Below are 25,131 nucleotides of genomic sequence, written 5' to 3' on the forward strand. Positions count from 1 at the left end.
GAAGTAGTGAGGAGCCGCAGACCGGGTGCATTTGTAGGTAAGGAGGAGAAGCTTGAATTGTATGCGGTATCTGATCGGAAGCCAGTGAAGTGACTTGAGGAGAGGGGTGATATGAGTATATCAGTTCTGGCGGAATATAAGACGTACAATATATTTTGTACTGCTTATTCTAGAAATAAGCAGTGGATTTTCCCCAAGTCCATTTTAATAATGGTCTATGGACTTACCTTTAGAAAGCCATTCAAATCTTTTTTTAAAACCCACTAAGGTAACTGCTTTTATTACACTCTCTGGCAATGAATTCAAGAGTTTAATTACATGTTGAGTGAAGAAATATTTTCTCCGATTCGTTTTAAATTTACTACTTTGTAGCTTCATTACATGCCCCTGTGAGGTAAAACAGAACTGCATAAAATCCTTCAAATGGGCCAGGGCCACCCCACGTAAAATCTAAAAACCAATTACAGTACTGGCCTGGTAACTCAGTAGTAGTACTGTGATCTATCATGGACAGTCCCCAGTTTGGGATTTCTGCATCTTCCCTTGGCTAGTGATGCTGCCAAGTCAAAATTCACACCATGAGGGAAGAAAGGAATCATGTCAATGCTCAAGGCAACACTTGGTCATTAGATTTAAAACCAATGATAAAGGCCAGTACCCCTAGCCTAGGGCTTCTCAAATCTGTCTTAGGGACATCACAAGTAAGAATATTCAGAAAACCTAAATGGTTAATATGCATGAGATAAGTTTGCATACAGCAGAGGCACTGCAAATCTCTTTCTTTCTTTCATACATACTCGCTATGGATATCTTGAAAAACCAACAGGCTGTCCCCAAGACAGGTTTGGAAAGCTTTGCCCTAGCTAGTATGGTTTTCAAGATATGCACATTCAAGGTGAATGAGAGAGATTTGTATCACATCTCATGTATATTCGTTGTAGATATCCTAAAACATCAGACTAACTACAGGGTACTCCAGGAATTGATCCAGAAAAACACACCCCTCATTCTTGCATACATAATTTTATGTTTAGTGTGCATAATTGGGCGTGGTTATAGACTATCTACAGTTACACGTGTAAGTCAACTGACCAATTAGCTGCTAATTGGCACTAACCAATAATCAGTGAAAACTGCAATTTAATTGGCACTAATTGGTACTTATTTGCAATTACATGCATAACTGCACTAAGCCTCGGTAAAAAGTGGCCAGCAGTAGTAGAGGTGCGTGTTTGGTACCAGTTTTTACTGCATCTGCAAAAAAGGGCTTTTTTTAATGGGACGGGAAAAGGGCATGCGGTAAAACTGAAACCAGTGCGCGACTAAAACACCAGCATGAGCCCTTAACACCACCGGTAAGGGCTCATTCAGTACATGTGCGGTGACCAGTTGACGCACACCAACTGCCCATTACCGCCAGAAATGCCATGCGTGGGAGGAAATAAATAAATCATCCAAGCATTATGGGCACGCAGCTAATCTGAAATTACCGCCAGGGGAACGTGGTAGCCTGGTGGTAATCTCATTTTGGCATGAGCTGCACGCATGTAGAGCCTAACGCTCCTTTATAAAAGTCTGTATTTTCTAACCTTAGCATGCAAATTCTCTAGCGCACAACTGCAACTGGGTGTGGATGTGGGAGGGACATTGGCGAGTCAGGGGTGTGCCAAACACTTATGCACTAAGATTATAGAATACCAACAGTTACATGCGCAACATTTTGGTGCAGACTTTATACCAGCCATTGACATGGTTTAAATGGCCGTGCCTAAATACTGACACATGCATACCAACCTACACTATTTAATTGGCACTAACTGTGCCTCTGCTGTATGCAAACTTATCTCATGCATATTAACCATTTAGGTTTTCTGAATATTCTTAGGTGGAGGAGTGGCCTAGCGGTTAGGGTGGTGGACTTTGGTCCTGGGGAACTGAGGAACTGAGTTTGATTCCCAGCACAAGCAACTCCTTGTGACTCTGGGCAAGTCACTTAACCCTCCATTGCCTGCCGCATTGAGCCTGCCATGAGTGGGAAAGCGCAGGGTACAAATGTAACAAAAATAAAAATTTTGCAACCGCTGATATATTTGTGCATAGCATATAGCATCTTAGCACCTAACTTTAGACGACCCTACAGGTTTTTGGAGAGAGCCCTGGCACATTTTATTTTTTGTTACATTTGTACCCTGAGCTTTCCCACTCATGGCAGGCTCAATGCGGCTTACATGGGGCAATGGAGGGTTAAGTGACTTGCCCAGCGTCACAAGGAGCTGCCTGTGCCTGAAGTGGGAATTGAACTCAGTTCCTCAGTTCACAAGGAGCTCCCTTTGCCTGAAGTGGGAATTGAACTCAGCTCCTCAGGACCAAAGTCCACCACCCTAACCACTAGGCCACTCCTCCACTCCATGGCATCCAGCCTCAGAACTGTAGCTGCAATGATCACACTAAGAACTGGGGTGAGGGTGGGCCTGTTTTTAAAAATAACAGTGAAAAATCCCCAGGCAGTTGTAAACGAAGGCTCATGGCCCCAGAATCCCAGAAGAGGAATTACCAGGCCAAAAAAAAAAAAAACCCTCATACTAAATTTATAATGTTTTTTTTTTTTTAACTGTGGTGATTATAAAAGCTATGCAGTCAACCAAAACACCCAAACTCAGGGCTTTACAAATTCTGATATGCTACTTTCTTATGGAGAGATTCCAGTAACCTGAGAGTATGCAAAAATTTGATTCCTCCATCTCACCTAGAAAATTTGTATCCAAGGCTTTTATTTTGAATGTTTATCCAAGGACCCACCAGGCAGTGAAAGACACAAGTAGATTTGTTTGGCATGAGCAGCAAGATGAACAAAAATTGGCAGTCCTTAACCTATTAAAAAAAAAAGTCTTGCTATTACAACCACTGCTCTGCATCATTACCACAGTGGAGCCAGACACTTTCACTCACAGCTCAAACTTAAATGCATCTGGAACCTATCGAAACTGGGAGCCCAACAGCTTATGTTTTATACTAACTTCAGTCAAATTCTACTGAGTATAAACTATTGAGTAGACATTTTTCAAGCAACAACTATTTTCAGTCTCTCTCTCTCTCTCTGTTGTGATGTGTATGGGGGGAGGGGAAGGATTTCTATGTTATGCAAATTATTCAATTCATTTTAAAGGCAAGCACCTCACAAAAAGGGAGGGGGGAAACCCATACACACATGACAAATGTAACGCCAGATAAATATATCAGAAATACTCTCAAAGTCTTCCACAACCAACTAAATATACCACTAAATTCAAGGTTGTGGTTTTGTTTTTGGGTTTGTTTTTTTTTTGTGGTTCCCCAATCTTATTTCTCACATAAAATGCAATTCAGCAGCTTTGAAAACTGTTTGGTTTATTTACCTACTCTGTGTTAGCACATTTTAAGTGTCACATTAAGAGATAATGGTTAACATGGCACCTTTAACTGCTAACACATGGTAATTTCTATGTTAACAGCTAGCATGGAATGGTGTGGAAAATGGGCATGGACCATGCCTTACAATTAACATGAAGGTAGTTGTTTTAAGTGCCATTAAGTCTATGTCAACTCATGATAACCCTGTGGATAGCTGCCCTAAACTGCATTTGGTCTTCAGTCAGGCAGCTTTCATTGATGCCATCCATAGATGTTATTGTATCAATACATAGCACAAAAATAGCACAACGAGCCCCAAGAATTGGTATAAATGAACACAATTTATTAAAGGACCTGACACCGGCCGTATTTCAGCAAAATGCCTGCATCAGGGGTCTATAACAGAAACACATAAAACATTATATCTAGGTTATGACATGCAAATTCAGTGTCATGCGAAATATGAACTTTAAAAAGCATATATTTAAAGGGATATAAATAAATTAACACGTCAAGGAAGATCCCTACTGAGAGAACTTTATCAGAGTACTGATGAGTGGAATGTTCCATTGCCATCAGAAATGTGACAAGAATGGGAGAAATTAAAAGAATATCTAAAGACACTTGAACAACTGCACATCCCATGCACTTACATCCCTGGAACTCAGTACTGCCTCTCAGCAAGAAATTTGCACCTTCTCAGATTCTTCTGAAAAGGCCATAGCAGCAGTGGTCTAATTGAAAGCTACAGACTCAGATGGGCTATTTCATATCAGATTCATCTTTGGCAAAGCAGTGTTAGAACCACAACCTGATCATACCATTCCATGCTTAGAATTGTGTGGAGCAGTGCTAGCAGTGGAGATAGCAGAAATACACAATGAAATGAATATTCAAATAGATAATGTACAATTCTATACCAACAGCAGATGACACTATAAAAAAGATAAAATTAAAAGCAAAAATTATTTTGGTGATGGCATCACGCACCCAGTTATTCTGCATAGGTTAGAATGCCATACATCATCATGCGAATTTCACTTTATATCATCTTTTAGCACACATTTATCCTAAAGGACAAAAATATGTACAGTAGCTCCTGTCCTGATGCAGGCATTTTGCTGAAACACGGCCAGTGTTGGGTCTAAATTTTATTCATCTATACCAATTCTTGGGGCACATTGTCTATTTTTTGCCGTGCTTTGTCCACTGCACGTCCGATTTCTCTCTTTCCTGTTTATTGTATCCACCCATCACATTGCTGGTCATCTTCTTTGTGCTAACCTTCAACCTTACCAACCATGATATCTTTCTATAATATTCTCTTTTCCCATGACATGTCCAAAGTGTGAAAGTCAAGTCTTGCCATTTGAACTGCCAAGGAAAGTTTAGGTTTGATCTCCTCCAATACAGATTAACTTGTTCTTTGGACAGTCCAAGGTAGTTACCACAGATAATGCAACCCAATTAATAGGGAAGGGATTTCAGGATTTACCTCACACTTTTTTTTCAGTAGTAGTTCAAGATGAGCTACATTCAGGCACAGTTGGTTATTTTCCTATCCCCAGAGGGCTTGCAATCAGTTTGCATCTGAGGCGGTAAGGATTAAGGGGCCTTTTAACTTAAGAATGGTAATTTTTTGCACTTACCATGCATTAACAGCAAACAATGATACATGCTAAATACAAACACCGTAAATAAAAGGTCTTTAGTGCGCATTAAGATTATAAGTAATTAAGAATCTTTATGTGTATCCATGCTAACTGAACCAAGTGACAGCACACATGTGCTTGCAATGGGTCCTGATATCCAAAGCTATTTAACCAGTCAGCAACAGCTGCTGACCTGGTAAATCACACATAACCAGTTAGCCATGAATATTCACTGGGAGATAACTGGTGATTTCTGCTGAATATTTACTGTTAAAGTATAACCGAGAGTGGGTCACACTTAAGATTCGATGTTCAGCACTAACCAGGCAAGGTTAGCACATAAATAGGACTGCATAAATAGCTGTCCTACCTTTATTTGCTAGCCTACGGCTAGTTAGCGCTGAATATCGGCATAACCGGTTATCGTTTGGTGGTTAAAAATTGAACCAGATATTCAATACTGTAATGTATTTGTTTCCTCAGTTCATTGTAAGCCGCTTTGAGGCCGCTTTAAGTGGTATTAAGCGGGGTATAAGTGCTCTGAATGAATAAATATCCGGATTCAGCACCAGATATTAACCGCATTGCCAGTTGCAAACCATAGGGTGGGGGGAATGTGCCCATTCTACACCCAGTTCCCACTCACTAACACAGCATGCAGTTAACATGCCCAATTAGCATGCACTGCCATGCTAATGCAGTAACATTTTACCACCCTCCTACAATTAAAGTGCATGTTAACTGCCTAACACTCTTTAGCAAAAGAGCCCCTAAATGACTTGCCCCGATCACAAGGAGCCGCAGTGGGATCTGAACCCTGGTTCTCAGTCCTATCGTCAAGCATTAAGTTGCTCCTCTACTCCATAAGTATAGATAACTGCATCGTGTTACCTGCAATGCAGCTGATAACATGTTATTATTTTAAGATGTTTCTCATGTTAATTAATGGAAAACTGCTGAGAACACCCAACAGTTAATGCTGAAGTTTGGCAGTTATAGTGTGTTAATTCTGGCAAATAGCCTGTGATAACTATACACTCTCACCAAATCTTACCACACTTTAACGAGTGATGCCCCTGAACAAATACTAGCCAATATTCAAAGAGATTTAAGAAAGCAGGAGAGGCTACTGCTCTCTTACATCGCCTGACACTACCTACCCCCCCCCCCCCCCCCCCCCCCCGATATCCACCACCAAAATAAGTAGGCAGGTCAGGGGCGATACAGGGGGCTGACAATATTTAGTGCCGGCACCCACATAGCTAAGTGGCCTAATTTAGGACAGCTTTTGAGCTGTCCTAAATTGGATGACTTAGCTATGCGGGTGCCAGAACTGAATATCGATCGGCCAGTACCTTCACAGACTATTGTAGCATTAAAAATAAGTTTCCTGCGCCTCCTCCCAGCCCCCTGAGAAAGCCCCCCTGCTTTCCATCCCCTCCCCCAGCCTGCACCGTGAAGACCACCCCCCCTCCCTAGACACACAGTCTAGTTAGATCTCCTCAGGCCTACCTTTGCTCCCTGTGGTCCAGTGTAGTACTGCAAGCTGCTGCGAGAGGTTGCAGCAGCCATTTGGTACCAACAGCCGCAAAGGGGCTTTACTCCTGCCCCCAATGCCTTCACTGGAATATGAGGGAGGAAAGTAGGCTTGAGAGACTGGGAGGGGGACTCAGGGGACTCTTTATTCTACAATAGGTTATGCAGGCCTCGGCTGAATATTGGCTGGGAACACATACGCTCCAGCAGCCAGCCTGCCCGAAATTAGCCCCCAGTATTCAGTGTCGGTGCCCAGACTTGGCCCAGCACTGAATATCGGGGACTAATCTGGTCAGCAGTGACCAGCATTTTTAAAAAAAACTGGCCGCTGCCGGCTGAACAGCGGCCTGATATTTACTTGAAGTCAACTAATCTGTGTGGGAAAACTATCATTTTCCCAGCTATCAAACCACAGTTTAGCAATGCATTTTCCTTAGGTTATAAATAAAGAAGGAGATATGCAACAATTATGCTCCATTACACTGAAAAACAACTCCAATTCATTGACGTTAAAATCCCATGCCAAACCATTTATAAGGAGTTATATTGCTAAAAACAATTAGTTTCTGCTAACTTAAATTTAAAAACATAATTTACAACAAATCCTTGAGAATAAAACTTGCAACCTCAATGAATGCAAGAAATATGTTCTCACTGTACCTATTTAAACTCATTGCAATGCTTTAAAAAACACTTTACATTTCTCAAACTTGAGTCAAATTTAAAAATTCAAATCTAAGAACAGCTTCTTAAACAATCCCACTAGGGTCTGTCAGGCTGCTAATTCAGCAGAAAACAGGAAAGCTGAAAAACAAAACTCGGGCTGTTTTTAAGACACTGGATCCAATGTGACTCATAAATCAGCTTGCTATGCTCAAGTTTGTCTCGGAACAAAAAAACAGAAAACCAGCTGTGAAAACCATAAACCCCATTTTAATGGGAATTTTAGTTAAAAAAAAAAAAAAAAGCATGTAATGCAAATCCCCTAGATGAGATTATCTTTCAACTGTGCCTTCATCTTGAACATATCTGAGTGGAACTTCTAGAAATTCATCGAGAACATGGGAGGACCAACCAGTGGCTCACCTGCTACAGGTTTACGTACTTTACGTAGTACTGTGTAACAACATGGATGTAAACTGCAACCCTCAGGATTCTGAGAACATGACAAAACTATACTACCGATAGCCATATATAGTTCGTCAATAATTTCCAAAGACCCCCCCCCCTTAAGCTTTACAGCCAATGTATCAGAAATTCAGTCACCAAAACTGGTCATTAAAAATGACCATCACATTTAGGGCTTGAAAACTCCCATAACTCAAGTCACCTGGGGCTCAAACGTAAAAAAAGAGAAACAAAAATAAACAGAAAAAAAAGAAACAAAACAGCAACTAAAAAAATTCCTAGTCACTTAAATATATTTAAATGGCACTTATAGGGCCTTGCTTACAAAGGCACACTACCATTTTTAGTGCACGCTAAAAATTAACGCACTCTAAATTGTGTAGATGCCCATAATATTCCTATGGGCGTCTACACAGTTAGCGCACGCTAAAAATGCTACCGAGCCTTTGTAAACAGGGCCCATAATTTGTAAATGTATTTCCAGTCCTAGTTATATCTATTAATAGGTGAGTGAACGACCAGCAAAATTAAAAGGAACTTCTATTCAGTGCAGTCTTTTTCAAGGAACTGTTTTAAGAATAATTATGCTCTCAAAATTTGTCAGCATACAGAACTTCAAAACATTCTTAACCCTTAAGCAAATATGGGGACCAACTCTTAATTAAGGGGCCCTTTTACTGAAGTGGCTCTGAAATCTGGGCTTCATATGTTCTAATGCCCAGATTTAACACAGCACTTTCTCTGTATTATTTAGTAGAGAGGCTTTAGAAATGTTAAGTAGTAGTAGTAGTAGAGGTGTGGTAGCCGTGTTAGTCCACATGGAAAAGAAAATAAGATACCTTTTTATTGGACATAATACATTTCTTCAAGTATTATTTGCAAGTCGTGCGTTGCCATTAGCACATGACACTTGCAAAAAATTAATGTGGCAGCACCAGCACCTCCTACTCAGGAGGCGCTAAACTGCTCCCAAGATAATCCTGCATTATCCGATTAGTGTACGCCAACCATAACATACTAGCCAGATAATGCAAGAACGCCCACTCTCTGCCCATGACATGTCTCCTCTAAAAAATATATTTTAAAAAAGTGAATGCGGGTCTAACGCATGAAACCAAGCAAAATAGGTCAAAACATTTCAAATCATTTTGTGGTAGCCTGTTTTCACATACTAACACCAAATTAGTCTTAACAGCCTTGAGTAAAAGGGCCCCAAAATGAGAAGACTCATTACATGAGAAGTTGCAGTCAGCAGGACAAAACTATCACAGTCGCAGCAGATTATTTAAAGCTTAACGGGCATGAAATAGTTTCTACAAAAGACTAACTTTTGGAACTAGTTTAAAACTACATAAAACAGGTGTCTTTTCTTTCCTCGGCCAAATGGTGGTACCTAAATTTGGAAACTGATCCACAAAAAGTTACCCACCAATTCAAGAAAAGTTATTCTGTATATAAAACCACAAAACCCAACACAGTACACACATACATACAAATTTAAAACATTAAAAACCCTATGGGGCCCTTTAACTAAAGGGCATGAACCCCTGAATTCTATACAGGTTGTCCAAATTAGGGCATGGATCCTAGATCCGCACTCAAAACTAATTAGGAGCACAGGTGACAGTATCTGGAAAAGCTAAGAGAAGCTGGTAGACAAGTCAATCTTGCAAAGATGCAAGTAGAAGAAAAATATCCAATACGGTAAAATAGGGGGGAAACGAGACATTTTTTAGATAGTGATAGGAGGACGTGCAAAAGTGGCATTCTGAGACTCAAAGGTGAAGGTGGGGGGGAGAATATGTTGAAGCTGATAAAGATAAGGCGGAACTGCTTAACAAATATTTCTCTTTTGTGTTCACCGCTGAAGGCCAGAAGCAGGACCACAGAAGATGAACACAAATAGGAATGGAGGAGTTTTAGTCCCTGAACAATTTTCAGAGGATTGTGCTCATGAGGAGCTGGCTAAACTAAAGATGGGCAAAGCGATGGGGTCGGATGGAATACATCTGAGGGTAACTTAGGGAAGCTCTTGCGGCTCTGCTAGCTGACCTTTTCAATGCTTCTCTAGGAGAAGGGGTACTCTAGTCCGGTCCTAGAGTACCCCTTGCAAGTCAGGTTTTCAGGATATCCACAATGAATATGCATGAAAGAGATTTACATATAATGGAGGCAGTGTATGCAAATCAAGTTCATGAATATTCATTGTGGATATCCTGAAAACCTGACTGGGAAGGGGTACTCCATGACTAGACTTGAGAAACACTACTCTAGAGTCAGGAGTGGCCCCAGAGGACTGGAGAAAAGCAACTGTGGTCCCTCTCCACAAAAGTGAAAGTAAAGAAGAGATTGGGAACTTCAGGCTGCTAAGTCTGACTTCTGTGGTAAGTAAATTCATAGAAACATTTTAAAACAGAGAATAGCAAAGTTTTTTGGAATCCAGTGATTACAGGACCCAAGGCAAAATGGTTTCACTAGAGGCAGGTCTCGTCAGAGAAATCTGATCAATTTCTTTGACTGGGTGACCAAAGAGTTGGATCGAGGGAAAGCGCTAGAAGTGGTATATTAGATTTTAGCAACGCTTTTGACACAGTTCCACATAGACGACTAATAAAGTGCTCTCAGTATGAGCCCTAAAGTGACTGACTGGGTTAGGAGCTGGTTAAGTGGAAGGCGACAGAGGGTAGTGGTAAATGGATCTCTTTCTGAGAAAAAGGTTATTACCAGTGGTGTGCCACAAGGTTCGGTTCTTGGGCCGGTTCTTTTTAACATTTTTGTATGTGATATTCCTGAAGGGCTGCTTGGCAAGGTTTACCTATTTGCGGATGATACCAAATAATTTGGCAGCATAGATTTAATACTAAAAAATGCAGGGTCATGTGTTTAGGTTGCAAAAACACGAGGGAACAGTACAGTTAAGGGAGTGAAGTACTCTTGTGCATGAAAGAGGAACGGGATTTGGATTTGATTGTATGTGATGAACTTAAGGTGGCCAAACAGGTAGAAAAGGTGACGGTGAAAGCTAGGAGGATGCTTGAATGCATAGGGAGAAGAATGGTCAGTAGGAAAAAGGAGGTAATGATGTCCCTGTATAAGGCTCTGGTGAGACCTCATTTAAAATATTGTGTACAATTCTGGAAACACACCTTCAAAAGATATAAAAAGGATGAAGTTGGACCAGATGGTGGCTGCTAAAATGGTCAGTGGTCTTCATCATAAAGCAAATGGGAACAGACTTCAATATGTATACTTTCAAAGAAAGGTGAGAGAAGAGAGATGTGAAAGAGACATTTAAATACCTATGCGACATAAATGCAAAGGAAGCGAGTCACTTTCAATTGAAAGGAAGCTCTGGAACGAGGGAGCATAGGATGAAGATGAAAGGGGATAGACTCAGATAGACTCAGAAGTAAACTGAGGAAATACTTCTTCATGGAAGGGACAGTGAATTTGTGGAACGGCCTCCCGATGGAAGTAGTAGAGATGAAAACAGTATCTGAAGTCAAGAGAGCTTGGGACGAGTACATGGGACCTCTAAGGGAGTGACAGGGAGAATAGATGGGCAGACTGGATAGGCCATATGGTCTTTATCTGCCTACATTTTTATCTGTTTCTATGTTAATGAGCTATCAATAATTGGTGTTAATTAGCCTTCATTTGGATTTATGTGTGTGCCCTACACCTATTCTATAAAGTGCATGTCTAAATTTTATAGCTTATAAGGGGGCATGGACATGGGAAAAGTATGAGTGGGTCAGGGATGCTCCTAGGAATTAAGCACGATGTTATGGAATATGGTCATTTATGTACCCAACTGCTATTAGTCCCCAAGCAGCATTTAGACCAGGTTTCAGCATGTGTAAGTACTGCACCCAAAGCTCCACTGAGGTAACATGGTTGATTTTCTGACAATGGCCACGTGCTAATGTGAAAATTAGCACGTGAGCCCCTACGGCCACCTATTTTGTTGGCGGTCAGGACTCATGTGCTAAACCTAATTGGTTAGAGTGTGGCAATGTAGCTGCACTAAACAATTAGTGCAGAACACGCCTACTCTCAGCCCCTAGACATGCCACCTGCACCAAAAAATAAAAACGATTTTTAAATTCATGGCTAGTGCGCACACATGGCAAAATTACTGTGGGATGCCTCAGCGCACCCTGCGGTATATCATTTGTTGCTGTGGTTCGCACACAGTGCTTACCGAAATTTTGTAGAAGGGCCCCTAAGGAACTGAGAAGGCATCACTTCAGAGCACAGATGAATCTTTCAACAGAAAATATCAGGGGAATAATTTTGCAGCCAGCAAATTCATCTATGTTTTGGTTGGGTTCATTAACATATCAGGATATTAATGTGTCTAAAATTAACCATAAGAGGGGGATTCTATATATGGTGCCTAAAAATCCATGTGGAAAACATTTTCACCTAAGCGTAGTCTATAAGCGGCGCCTAGATTTAGGCGCAATATATAGAATATGCTTAATTGATATCCCAGCGCCTAAAACTGTGTGCATCCATTTACACCAACAAAAACATGGCGTAAATCCTGGTGCATAGATTTAGGCGCAGAGGGTCATAAATCTATAACTACGCGTGTAAATTTTAGAATGCCGATGAAACACCCATTTCCCCGCCTATATCCACACCTTTTTTGTCTGCCCATGTTAGAAGCTAGGTGCAGTGAGTTACGCTTAGTGAGTTGTGCATGTAAATTCTAATTATTGCCAATTGGTGCTCATTATTGCTTAAGTGCTGTTATCAATGCTAATTAGCTTAAGCCAATTAAGTTACGAGCATTGTAATAGAATCCACCTGGATTTCGGCACGGATCTCTACGCACGCTATATAGAACCTAGGGGTAGGCGTGTTTGTTGGAGATGAGGTTATTATAAACATCAAATACAACTGATTTGGCATTTTAAAATATGGAGTGCCCTTGTGTCTGGTCCCTTTTCTTTCCTACTCCCACTCCCAATTCTGTTCTGAATTAGATAACGACCCCATCATTGGTTTTACTTACCCCACCTCCCCATTCCCCCTCTACTCATCCCATCCTTCTCTTCTCCATCTCCCCTTCATTTTATCCCTCCTTACCCCTTTTCTCCCAAAGCATACTATCCTATCTACCCTCTCTTATACTAATCATACATTATCAAGATCAACTTATCATACACTATCAAGTTCAACTTATAATGTTTTGAATTTTCTATTATATGACTTTGTATTTCAAATTACTATGTAAACCGCATTGAGCCTGCATTGTGTGGGAAAGCGCGGGGTACAAATATAATAAATAAATAAAATAAATACTAAGTACTCCCATCATTTTAAAATGGAAACGAAGATACACAAGACAGAATCTCAATGAGAAAGCATGCTGATACCACACTGAAATGCATGTAAAGCAACAGTATGAACTGATGAGTGGACAACAGAATGCAATTTAATAAAAAATAGCATTATCTCTATACGTCTGACATTATAAGGCACTAATATGAAGTAATAAGAAGGCGAAATGAAGTAACAGAGTTTTAAAAGAGTTATTAAATGTAGATTGCTGTATTTCGTTGTGATGGCATGATATTTTCATATGCTATTTTCAGTTTACTAGCTGTATTTCTACTTTTAAGGCTCTTAAGAGCTGTAAGGACAGGAAAATACTTACTGTATCTAAATGTAACTTACCTTGAGGTACTACTGAGAAAGACATGCACTAAATCCAAATCCTTTTCCTTTATGTACACTGATAGGGCAGCTTTAATAATCACATTCATACAAAACTGAAATCATCTGAGCAAGGTATTTGCACATGCTTACTCTGTTTAATGTCAAACTTCAAACATATTACAATGGTTGATCACTCTAGAATGGTGCTAGACTACGATTTATTGCTAAAATATGGCACCAAAAGATACTGTTTACACAAGAAGTTTGTCCACATGTTTTACTGACACCTTTAAAGATACAATCCTCTACAACCCTCCAGGGAATAATCACAGCAAGGTGTCTAAAACTATAGACTCTTTGCTTATTTATACAAGTGGAAGTTATTTTCACATACTGCAGGAACGTTAACTTGCATATATTTACACTACCTGGGAGGGAAAAAATATTTTTAAATTAAAATGTTCTGTAGCATGTTTAGCCTGTCAGAACATCCCCTTCTATCTGCTAATCTTGCAGCTTGCAAGTATTTTCTATACACTTTTTTGAAAAATAGCATAAAACACTGATGCACTGAAGCACACAGAATTGCAGATTTTGTAGGTGGTACTTTTGCCACCAGGACCAACATGGCACTCGGGCAGCACAACAGCATAGTTTTGCTGTGAACTTTTAAGCAAAGCTTTAACTATCCTTCACGGAGGTGTAGTTCAATTATTTTGTGAAGTGAAGTTTGTGAAGCTATGTTCACATGTGGTTTCATTATGAGCTCTTAATCAATGGCCTGGTTTGCATAATTTTTGAGTCACTCCATGAATTTACATGAAGTTTCTGAAGCCTAAAACTACACACAAATAGTTCAGTTTTGCAAAGTTTTGTAAAGTTTTATCACATTTCATGACCACTATTTTAGAACTTTATTATGGGGCCAGATTATACAGTAGATAAGAACCATTCGATCTTCCCAGATTTGTCCTTTTCTACCACGTTGGGAACATACGAATATGAACTTTATAAGCTCAACACCACACTCCTTCCTCCTCAACTTCTTACATAAGCAAGGAAAAGGGACCAAATATTACAGAGATGTGTCCAAAGCATGCTTAAATGTTGTTACAGTATTTCCCTACATCTTTTCCACGGGTAGGTTACTCCAGGCTGTGGAATTTAAAAACAAAATCTTATTTCCCCAAACTTCGTTAGTCTTAACGCAAAGTTTACTTTCTGGATATTTTCATTTTTGATAAGACCCACATAATATAATACTACGACATAAAAAAAATCGAAGTCACTCAATAGCATAACCAATCGTTCAGTTAGCAGATAATTTCACTGAAACTCTTTTTCATAGCATTCACAAGAGAAAGAAAAAATAAACCCTTAACATTTACTGTCACTTGGATTAGGGAATACTCGGCAAAAATCTTGCTCTGCACAAAACTCCTTAAATGCCTAGTTCCATATGTTGGCAAAACACTCACATCGCAGGGGAAAAAAAAAAGCAGCATGACCTCCAGATGAGGCAATTGAGTAGAATTAGCCACAAACTAACTGCTTTTAGTTATCTTTAAAGCCCTTATCTCCTTTCTTTTGAAATGTAATAGAAAATCCTGAGAGGAATCATTTGTGTTGTGTTTAGCACCCCCTCCCCCCAACTCGTTTTGAAAAGTTGGACTGCGGTTGCCAGAAAAACATGAAAGCTCACCCTCTTCCTAAAAAAGAAAGTACTTTAATTCAGGTTTAACCGGGTAACAGGGAACGAGGCCGTAAAACTCCCTGAAGTTGAAGGGAGCGAGTCTACCCTCCAGCTGGTGCAGCACAGAGCAAACAAATAAGTTTTCCCCCATTCCCATGCACTGCACACAGTACTTACAACTGAACGACCCAGTCCGGCAGCCATTCCGGTACTTGGCTCAACTTTTTCCGACTACAATCCAGCAGGTCCCCGTAACAGCGGCAGGGAGAGGGGCAAGATCTGAGGCTCCGCGGGCTCTCCGAACCGCAGCCGTCATCCGGGGAAACGAAGAACAGCAGCAACGCCAAGAGGAACCCGGGGGCAGCAGACTGCATGTTGCAACCTAGGGGATTCCGTCGGGAACCCCCCTGGCGAGCCCCGCGCTGAAGAACCCCAAACAAGATAGCCGCCTGCATAGCGCAGGGAGGAAAAAGTGCCGACAGAAAGTAACACGCGCGTACAAAGCAGCAGCTCGTAGCAGTCCCTGAAAACTGAATTCACATGCAGCGTCCCAGATTCAAATCAAAATAAAGAAAAATCGTTTGCATTGTATATCCTTCCTTGCGATATAGTTGCAGATGCTGCTTTCTGAATGATTTTTAAATGGTTTAGTCTGTTGTCAAACTATGCGTATAATGTACTGTGGACTGCATAGTACCAGATTTAAGCTGAAAGGTTAAGTAGTTCGTTATATATCAAATGCTGCAACCGATTACTGCGATTTATCGTCGTAGTCCTCCCAGATAGAAACAGGGCTTTAAGGCTGCCCTAGCCTCAATTCCGTGTGTAAAGGAAGCAGTCATTTAATGATCTGTTTTTAGAGGGCGGGACTGTGCAGCTGCCTCTGTGGGAAGCTTTTCTTTAAGGGAAAGCCCTTATCTGCTGCACATCAGGAGGAACTTTCATACACAGCCCCGCTCCCTTAAGGCACGGATAAAGTTAGTTGCAAAAACACTAAACAGAGTGAATCTGATAGTAGTCTAGATTCATATTGAGCTTTGGAAGGCTCTTGAACCACAGATTTCATTTACTGAAATGTGCAGTGCTGTTCTCTTAAAGTCACTTATTAGTTGAATACTATTCACAAACTTCTTTAGTCCTAGGTGCTGTGGATTTGGTTAGCCTAGTTTTTAATAGATGAACTCTGCATCCACAGGGTCATCCAATTACCCACACTTGTTTTAATTAATTAATTACATTTGTATCCCACATTTCCCCACCTATTTTCAGGCTCAATGTGGCATACATAGTACCATAAAGGTGTTCGCCAATTCCGGTATAAACAGTTACACAGTGATGTGGTGCTACAATAAGGTTCATGTGGAATAAACATATTAGGGAATCGTATAGAGGAAGAGTTACGTTATGTCCATTACGTGCTTTGGTTTCGTAGTGTTGCAGGGTTCAGGTATTTAAGTAGGGTCGGTAGGGTATACCTTTTTGAACAGGTACGTTTTTAGTGATTTCCGGAAGTTTAGGTGGTTATACGTTGTATAAGTGGCTTATTTGCCTAGTTTGTCGTGTGATTTATAAAACAAAAATAAAAATGAGGAAACAAGGTCTTTGGAAGAATTTTTAATGGAGAGATGAAATCTTGCGCTCTGGGCGATAACACTGGAAAATATTGGATAATTTATCAGCATGCAGCCAAACATTTTCAACTTGTATTAGAACACTGCCAGCCTAAGGGTTGTGCCTACTAAAGGGTGTAAAGCCCTATCACACTTAGCATGGATGAAAATGCTTACAGCAAGTATTTTGCAGTAAGTAGCTTGTTTGCATGCATTAAGCGTGTGGTATGTATTTTTTTCTGTTTATTTTCTGGAGGGGACCTGTCAGGGGTGGAGAATGGGTGTGGCCATGCTATCCAGCTATCACTAACTGGTTAGCATGTCTATAACAATGGAGCTCGTAGCGCCTCCTAAATAACTCACCTGTCAATTTTTTTCAGGATGCATGGCTAATACCAAAATTAGCGCATGGCCCTTCAAAACACTGCAGCCCATATAATTTGTCATGCAAGTCATTATGATCATCAATCAGGTTACTCCGTTGCTGCAGTATCTTCATTGGTTACATATAGAATTCTGAATAAAATTCAAGATTCTTGCAATTACACATAAAATCATACACACTGTTACTCCTTCTTACTTGGCCTCTTTGATTATACCTTACACTCCTTCTTGTACTCTTCGTTCTCTTACAGATAATAGGCTTACTATACCTCACCCTTCTAAGGCATGATGGGAGTTCTGCTTATTTTCTTTTTGCACCTGCCCTCTGGAACTGCTTCCCCAATATTTGAGGTTAGATGATTCCTATGCCTTCATCCGAGTCTCCTAGAAAACCCATTTTTTCAAATTAGCCTTTGGACTATGATGTCCTTCTGGTTGAATTTCTGTGATAGAAGCAGGGGTGTAGCCAGACAACAAATTTTGAGTGGGCCTAGGCAAGAAGTGGGTGGGCACCAAGTGTTCTCCCCCCTCCCAACCACCACCAAAAACAATATTTCAGCTGGCGGTGAAATGCTTCTTTCCACCTTGGCAGTAAGCAGCAGGCATGCGCTGAAAACGGAGTGTGTGCAGGTACCAGTATTGTGGAGAGTAGCATTTTTGTTACCATCAGGGGGAAGTCTTCAGCTGGCCGAGCTTGAGATCCCCATCAGCTACCGCTAAATGTGTGCTACTGTTGGGTGGGCCTGAGCACTAAATGGGTGGGCCCCGGCCCACCTGTGGCTACACCACTGGATGGGAGGGAGGAAAGGCAAACATATGAATGTTTATTTTTAATATAGGTGTTTTTAGAATTTAACTCCCCTGTTTGCTAAGCTGTGCAACAATGCCGACACAGCCCATTCAAAGTAAATGGGCTGCATCAGCATTAGCACACCACCAGCCACTAGCGTGGCTTAATAAACAGGGGGGTAAGTTAGTTCTTTGGTGTTGACTGATCTTGAGTGAATGTGTTTTCCTGTTTATTTTATGGTGTTCCAATTAGTTAGATAGGTTTGATTTTCTGTTTATTTTATGTATTGTAAATCATTTCGATTTGCACGCATGAGAAGCAGTATAGCAAACCTAATAAACAATAATAGAAAATACCCTATATCCTGGGTGCACTAGAAAGGAGCTTAGCACCCAGGAAAGTCCTGTGTTAGTACATGCAAAGCCCATATATTAGTGCATTTTAATAGACATACCCCTAATCCACATTTAGAATCCTTCGATTGGATAAGTCTCTGGATTTTACCAGTGCTCTGTTGATTGCTGTGACCAATCATGCATTCTTCCTCTCTGACCATTTAAATCTTAAATTTGCATATAGCTGTATCCATGCATAATAAAGAGATGACTTGTGCGTGGTGTATTATAAGTTTCACTTCAGGGCTAGAGTTTTAAAAAAAAGAAGAAAAACTAAGCTGAAGCTGGACAGACCTGCTATGCTGACCCGAGCTATATGCAACAAGCAGGGATGTTTCAAATCTTTCTGCAGTTTTGGAAGATTCATTGTCGGATGTCCAGGATACAGCAACCTTATTGGTGTCATTTTGTTTAACAAGATTTGAATGCTGTCTTAAAAATGTTTTTTTAAGTATTTGCAAATGACTTTTTGTGGACAAAAACTGTGGATATATCTAGATGTGACAAGGTAACACAGAATGGAAGGAAAGAATTTTTGGCCATGCGTGCAGAGACTAAAAATTTGGATGCAACGTTCTTGCAGGCCTACCCTTGCAAGTGCTTGGTTCGCTATTTGGGGATTGGGAACATGTGCCTTTTTTATTCCAGCACAATTGAGAGCTTTTTTTTTTTTACCTTAAGATCTCCAGTTGAGTAAAGTTTTGGCTGAATGTTTTAATTGTAACGGGGAATTTGAGTATTTTGTAATTGGTTTTGTTTTTTGTTTGTTTGGTTTTTTTTTTAATTTTCCTGGAGATCTTCATTTTGTTTCTGGACTCCTCTTTGTAGAATTTTCCTAATGTTTTTATTGTTACCTGTGTTGCTTTAGCAAGTGTTCTTTGCTTATGTACTAATTTGCAAATTTATTTAAAAAAAAAAAGACGTGTTTAAAGAAAGATAAATACATAAAATGGGGCTTAGCCTCCCTATGCCTTATCAGTAAATAGGGATAAGGATGCGATTAACAGGAACATGACATTGCTCTTGTCAATCATTAGGTAGAATATAACCTCTTGTTAGGGAGTCTGCCTGGTAACCACAGGATTGATAGTTCAGGGTCAGTCTTGCCTTAGGTTTAACAAAGGGTTGTCCCATTTAAGTTAGCTTTTCCTCATCTCTGGGGGAGGAAGGCAGAGGCACAAGGTTGCAGTGGTTATTATGGTGTGCTATGCTTCACAGATTCTTCTGTCATGCTTCTTAGTGTAAGTAGTTGGTTAAAATACATTTTTTTTGTACCTGCGAGGGGTCCAGGGTGTTCTGCTGTCACGGGTAGTAGAGTCATTGGTGAATCATGGCCAGGTAGAGTTTGCAGAAGTAACAAGGCGAAGTGCCCTGGGTGCACGTAGCAAACATTAACATGGCACCATGCACCAAATGAGTATATGCACAGAAGTTCTGCAGGGCACGTGGTAGGAGGTGGAGATAGTTTTGCCACCATGGCCAAGCGCCTCACAAGGTGGATGGGCTTGCAAAGGGGATTTAAAATCCCCTGCAGGTTCCCAGATGCCATCTTCAACTGGCGTTCGGGAAGGAAGCACATCTCCCTATTGCGACTTCTCCGAAATAACTTCAGAATCAGCACTAGGAGAACCAGCTCCAGGTAGCATAGCAACAGCTTACCTGACAGCCTGTGTGCACAGGGTCAGGGTGTCAGGGTATGCTGGGCTGTGCCACATATTTGCCGCCTGACTCTTTATTTCGTCCGGGCTTGGGTCACACAGGAGGGCTTTGGTTGCATAAGAGTTGAACCCCACATGGCTATCCTGAGGGAGTTACGTTTGCAAGGGCCTCCATGCCGTGGTGCTGGTACATGACCCCAGAGCTCCTCTTTCTTTTCTGCTCATCCTACACTCGGTTCTCCCCCCCTTCTCTTCACTCCACCCCATTCAATCCTTCTTGCTGCTTCATCAGGAATTTAAAAAAAATGAAATGGGAGACATGTTGTGTTTGAACATGGGTTCTGATTGGGCCTCCACATATGCCCATTGGGACTTAGTCCCACCCCACCCCCAGTTACCACCCATCCCTCTCTGCCTTGTCCAATGCTTTATACGGGATGCCAACAAAAAAGTATACATATATAATGCATATATAGTTTTAGATATCAGGAGGTAAACAAAGGGTGGGTGTGGTTTTTTTTTGGTGTGGTGAGGTTGCTCACATGCTCCGCATGGCAGTGCAATTTTTGTGGTCTTGTGACCTTGTTTTTGGGAACCAGAAGCAGATTTATATTTTATAGTTATCACCTGGCCAGGCATGTGAATGGCCTAGAGGTTATAATGGCCATTGAGGTGGCAAGCAATGATCCAGAGATATCAAGTTCAAGTCTCTCCCCCCCCCCCCCCCCACCAACACACACACAAAAAGAGAAGTTGGGGGTAGTCTGGTTTATAATTATGTTGTTTGCTACTTTACTGTCATTTGTTATTTTAGTCTATTTAGATCTTATCCCTTCCCCACCCCACCCCTTGTACTACATGGAGGAGGAGTTTGGTATAGACGAACAAAACAAGGACTCACCCACAGCACAACCAGATGACCCTGGGTTGACAACAGCTGATCAACCCACAAACATGGAAAAAGGAAGGAACACTATCAGGGAGGCAGTTCCCGGGGCGCCGCAGATTGTCACGGAGAGTGGCAAGTTTACCAAAAAAGGGAGCAAGGGAGGCTCACCTACAAAGAACATTAAGCCAGCTGCAATTAGCAGGCCCACCAAGCAACAGAATAAGAGAAAGAAGAATGATACAGCGACACAAAGAAAGGCCTCATGGGGGGGGGGGGGGGAGGAAGCACTGAAAACATGACCTTCTTGAACACACAGTACCAGCCGTCGCCTGTGATAAGTGGTCCAGAGTCTCTGAACATACCCCAAATGGCAGGAAGGGGCACAGCAAGCACACATATACCTGGTACACCTTTCCACTGGCCAACAACCAATGTTTACTAGGGTTGTATGACTTCTCATTGACACCTAATGGGGTTGATGCTTCTATGACAGGAAACCCCGGCCCCAGCCTCGGACTGTGGCCTTCTTTTACTCACACTAGCTGGACTTACCCCTCCCCCCATACATGAAAGTAAATGGAGCATGGCCAAGTTATTGCCCTCAACCTGGCATTTTTCATCCCCTGGTCCCAAGCAGTTAAGGCCCAGTGTCCATATCTGTCAACCCTTACATATCAGGCTCTACCTGCAAGGGAGAATTCAGGTACACAGGAGGGAGTCTGTTGGCATTTCAACAGATCATCCTGTAGCCTGTAAGAATGTAAATATAGACACATTTGCTCCATATGTGGAGCCACTCATGCAGATGCCAAATGTAGTAAAAAGGCCTCAGGCAGACACCCTCCTCAATAGCCTTGATAGCAGTTTCCAAAAGGCACCTTTTCCGGTGTATCTGGATAAACATAGGCCCTGATTGACCAGATACCCCTGAAAAAAGGATGCCAAGACACTTTGGAAGGGTTTTTCATCCGGTTTCAGAATCCCTTACACAGGTTCCATAGGGAGAGAATATGCTAAGAACTTAGTGTCTGTCTTGCACATACCCTCCATTGTGCAGGCCAAGGTAGACAGGGAGGTTGAGTAAGGGAGGGATGCTGGCCCTTTCAAGCATAGACCATTTGACAAGATGGTAGTATCTCCATTAGTCATTGTGCCTAAGAAAAAACCCGGAAAAGTCAGGTGGATCCAGAATTTGTCACACCCAGAAGGGTGTTCAGTGAATGATTTTCTGCCACCCAAAGCATTCTCTGTTTAATATGCATCTTTTGATCATGCAGTTCAATTGGTAAAATGCTATGAGCAGGGAGCACTTATGGCTAAAAGGCAAACATTGAAGTCGTCTTCCGGTTATTACAAGTACACCCCAACAATTTCCCTATACTGGGTTTCCAGTTTAGAGGACAGTTTTATTCGATGTGTTTTGCTCCTACTTTGAGTGTTTTAGCACCTTCCTGCATTGGGCTGTAGCCAGATCTTCAGGGAGCAGAAATATTGGATGATTTCCTCTTTGTCAGTCCAGTAAACAACGGCTCCTGTCAACTCTTGCTGAAACATTTTAGGTGATAGCAGAGAGATTCAGTATCCCACTCATTCTGGATAAAACAGAGGACCCAGTATCTCTGTTATCCTTTTTAGGCATTGAGCTTGAGTCTACAACCATGGTTCAAAACTACTACCTGAGAAACTGAGTAAACTTAGGCATTTGATATCTTAGGCTTTGAGCAAGGAGAAAGTTACACTATGGGATATGCAATCCCTGGTGGGTAACCTTAATATCACATGCAGAGTTATAATGATGGGTAGAACTTTCTTGCACAGGCTGTCCAGTTCAACTGCAGGAGCCCATTGACCATCCCATTTCATCAGAATGACAAGGCCTATGAAGGATGACCTTAGAATATAGGAATTGTTTCTAGTGAAGTTCAATGGCAAAGTAGTATGGTTGGGCGACCCCATGACCAATGTGGATTTGAGCTGTATTCAGATGCAGCAGGTGGAATTGGTTTAGGCATTTATTTCCATGGTTCCTGGTGTGTGGAGGTTTGGTCTAGGGAGTGGAAGGAGATGGGAATTACTAGGAACATCACATTCCTAGAGTTGTTCTCCATTGTAGTGGCTAAGTTGAGCAATAACCATGTCATATTTTGGTTGGATAACAGGGCTGTTGTTTATGTCATTAATAGGCAAACCACACAATGTTTTACAATGTTTATTCAATAATATTCACCTTTGTGCAAAGCATGTCCCTGTTACTGTTAACACTATTGCTGATGCTCTTCCTTGTTCCAAGTGGGAGTTGTTTCGAGAACTGGCTCCGCAAGCAGAATTGAAGGGGGAGTGTGTCCCGGAATACCAGTGGCAGTTTTGAGCCCCAAAGCATAGGGGCTGCTGTGACATTCCATTGCACCTGGAACCTGGAAAGCCTACGCCAGAGGATTCAACAGGGTGAGCTCTTTCCTGTCAGAGAAAGGTTGGCATAGCACTTGATTGCTAAATACATCGTACAGGCAAAGGATGTGGGTGTGTCTTGTGGCACTGTAGTCACCCAACTAATTGCTGTGTCCTTTTTCTCTAAAGTGGCATGTTGGGGTGACCCAATTAAAAGCTGAAGCGTGCGCCAATCCCAAAACTACTGTGGGATGTCTGAGGAGCCCCACGATAGTGCTTTTTGACCTGTAGTAAGCACGCTATATTGATTGCTGCAGCTTAGTAAACGGGCCCCTTTATCTCCCCTATTTTGAAATGTATTAGAAAATAAATACAAACTATATAAAGAACAGGTTCATACAAAATTCTGCAACTGATATCATAAATTGCTAATCTACCCAAGAAACACATGTAAGCAATTTACATTAGAATATGATTTTTACCATTGTTGCTTATTTCCAGCTCTAATTTAAAGTATGATATATTCAAAACAAAGCCCCATAATGATTGAACCTGGGCATTACTAAAGGAGTCAGATCTACCAACTTGCATTAAATGTAGTTAATATGTGCTATTGCCATTTAACATGGGTATCATTGTTGTCAATGGGACCTATAAACCAAAAAAAAACATCTGAAAATAACACTAAGATACCTTAAAATACATATTAAAATGAATAGCTTATATTAACAACTTTAGCTCTATATTTATTAAAGTATGATTGCTTCCTCTCTTCAATTTCAGCTTCATAAACAGATATAACCACTAATGACTCAAATGCATTAAAGAGGTCAGCAAATGATTGCTGCTTTTATCCATGTTTAATCTAAAATGTAAGAGGTCTGTTTACTACAGAAGTGCTAGCGGCTTCCACACAGTATTGTCGACACAGTCCATTCACAGTGAATGGGCTGTGTTGGCACTAGTTCACAGCCAGCCTCGCTAGCAACTTAGGGCCAGATGCACTAAACTTAACAAGCCATTAACGAGCAAGTAGTAAACCGTGACATGCACTAAATGCTTCTCCAAGCCATTTTCTGATCACGGTAGCAGCTAACGAAAACAGAATGCAGATGAGCAAATTAGTACCCCAATGGTATAAATCGTATTGTAATGAGATGCACTACCGTTTTCCGATTGCCTAACCGTGGAAAATCTAACGGGAGGTCTGTACCTCACGTTGGGACTGCGGAGCCTCTAAAAACTTCTATAAATGTAACAAAAAAAAAATCGGGAAAAAAAACATCCAAGTGCTCGTCAGGGACGTCCTTCACTGCCTAGCCACGTCCAAATGCTCATCAGGGCCATCCTTCTAAAGCACCTAACATGGACGTCCTTTACTGAAACATTAAAAAAAAAAGGACGGCCCTGATGAGCAATTGGACGTTTTTCCCCAGATTTTTTTGTGATGGGTGTTCTTCTGCAAGGACATCCAAATAAAAAAACTATTTAGATGTCCCTTTCGATTATGCCCCCCTCCAGGTCTCTCTCCGCCAATCACAGTGCGTTTAGCTGTCACCGGTGTCACAGTTTCTGAGTCGAGTCATTGAATGAGTCATTGAATAAAGTGGTATTTTGAAAGAGTCATTAAATAAAGTGGTATTTTGAAATTTTTCCCGTTTTCCTGGAGTCATTGGTCCACTGCCCACTCTTTTTGCACTAGTATATTTACGTGGGAGTCAGTGTTCATCCACTTAGGTGGATTACTCTCTCCTTTATTCACAAACATAAAAAGAATAAGTAACCCCATATTGAAATAGAAATATGTAGACAAAAATTTAACTGAAACACCAATATACCAGATTCAGCATACAGTGCAACACCAGAGAAATAAGAACTGTGATGCATGTCCTTCTATAATTGCAAAATATAGAGATAACATATTTAAATTTTAAAAACTGACACATTC

At 41.1% G+C, this 25,131-nt stretch overlaps 1 protein-coding gene across 2 annotated transcripts in view; it reads right to left on the reverse strand.

Moving 5' to 3' along the window:
- Positions 1–15,881, reverse strand: part of LRIG3 (leucine rich repeats and immunoglobulin like domains 3) — a 156,001-nt gene extending 140,120 nt beyond the window's left edge. For both annotated transcript variants that reach the window (XM_030216699.1, XM_030216698.1), the window contains exon 1: positions 15,247–15,881. In XM_030216699.1, coding sequence (XP_030072559.1) covers positions 15,247–15,524 — 278 coding nt within the window. In that variant the 5' untranslated portion in view covers positions 15,525–15,881. The remainder of the gene's footprint in view (positions 1–15,246) is intronic.
- Positions 15,882–25,131: the final 9,250 nt, after the last annotated feature.

The sequence above is a fragment of the Microcaecilia unicolor genome, chromosome 10 (genome assembly GCF_901765095.1).
Source record: "Microcaecilia unicolor chromosome 10, aMicUni1.1, whole genome shotgun sequence".
Lineage (NCBI taxonomy): Eukaryota > Metazoa > Chordata > Amphibia > Gymnophiona > Siphonopidae > Microcaecilia > Microcaecilia unicolor.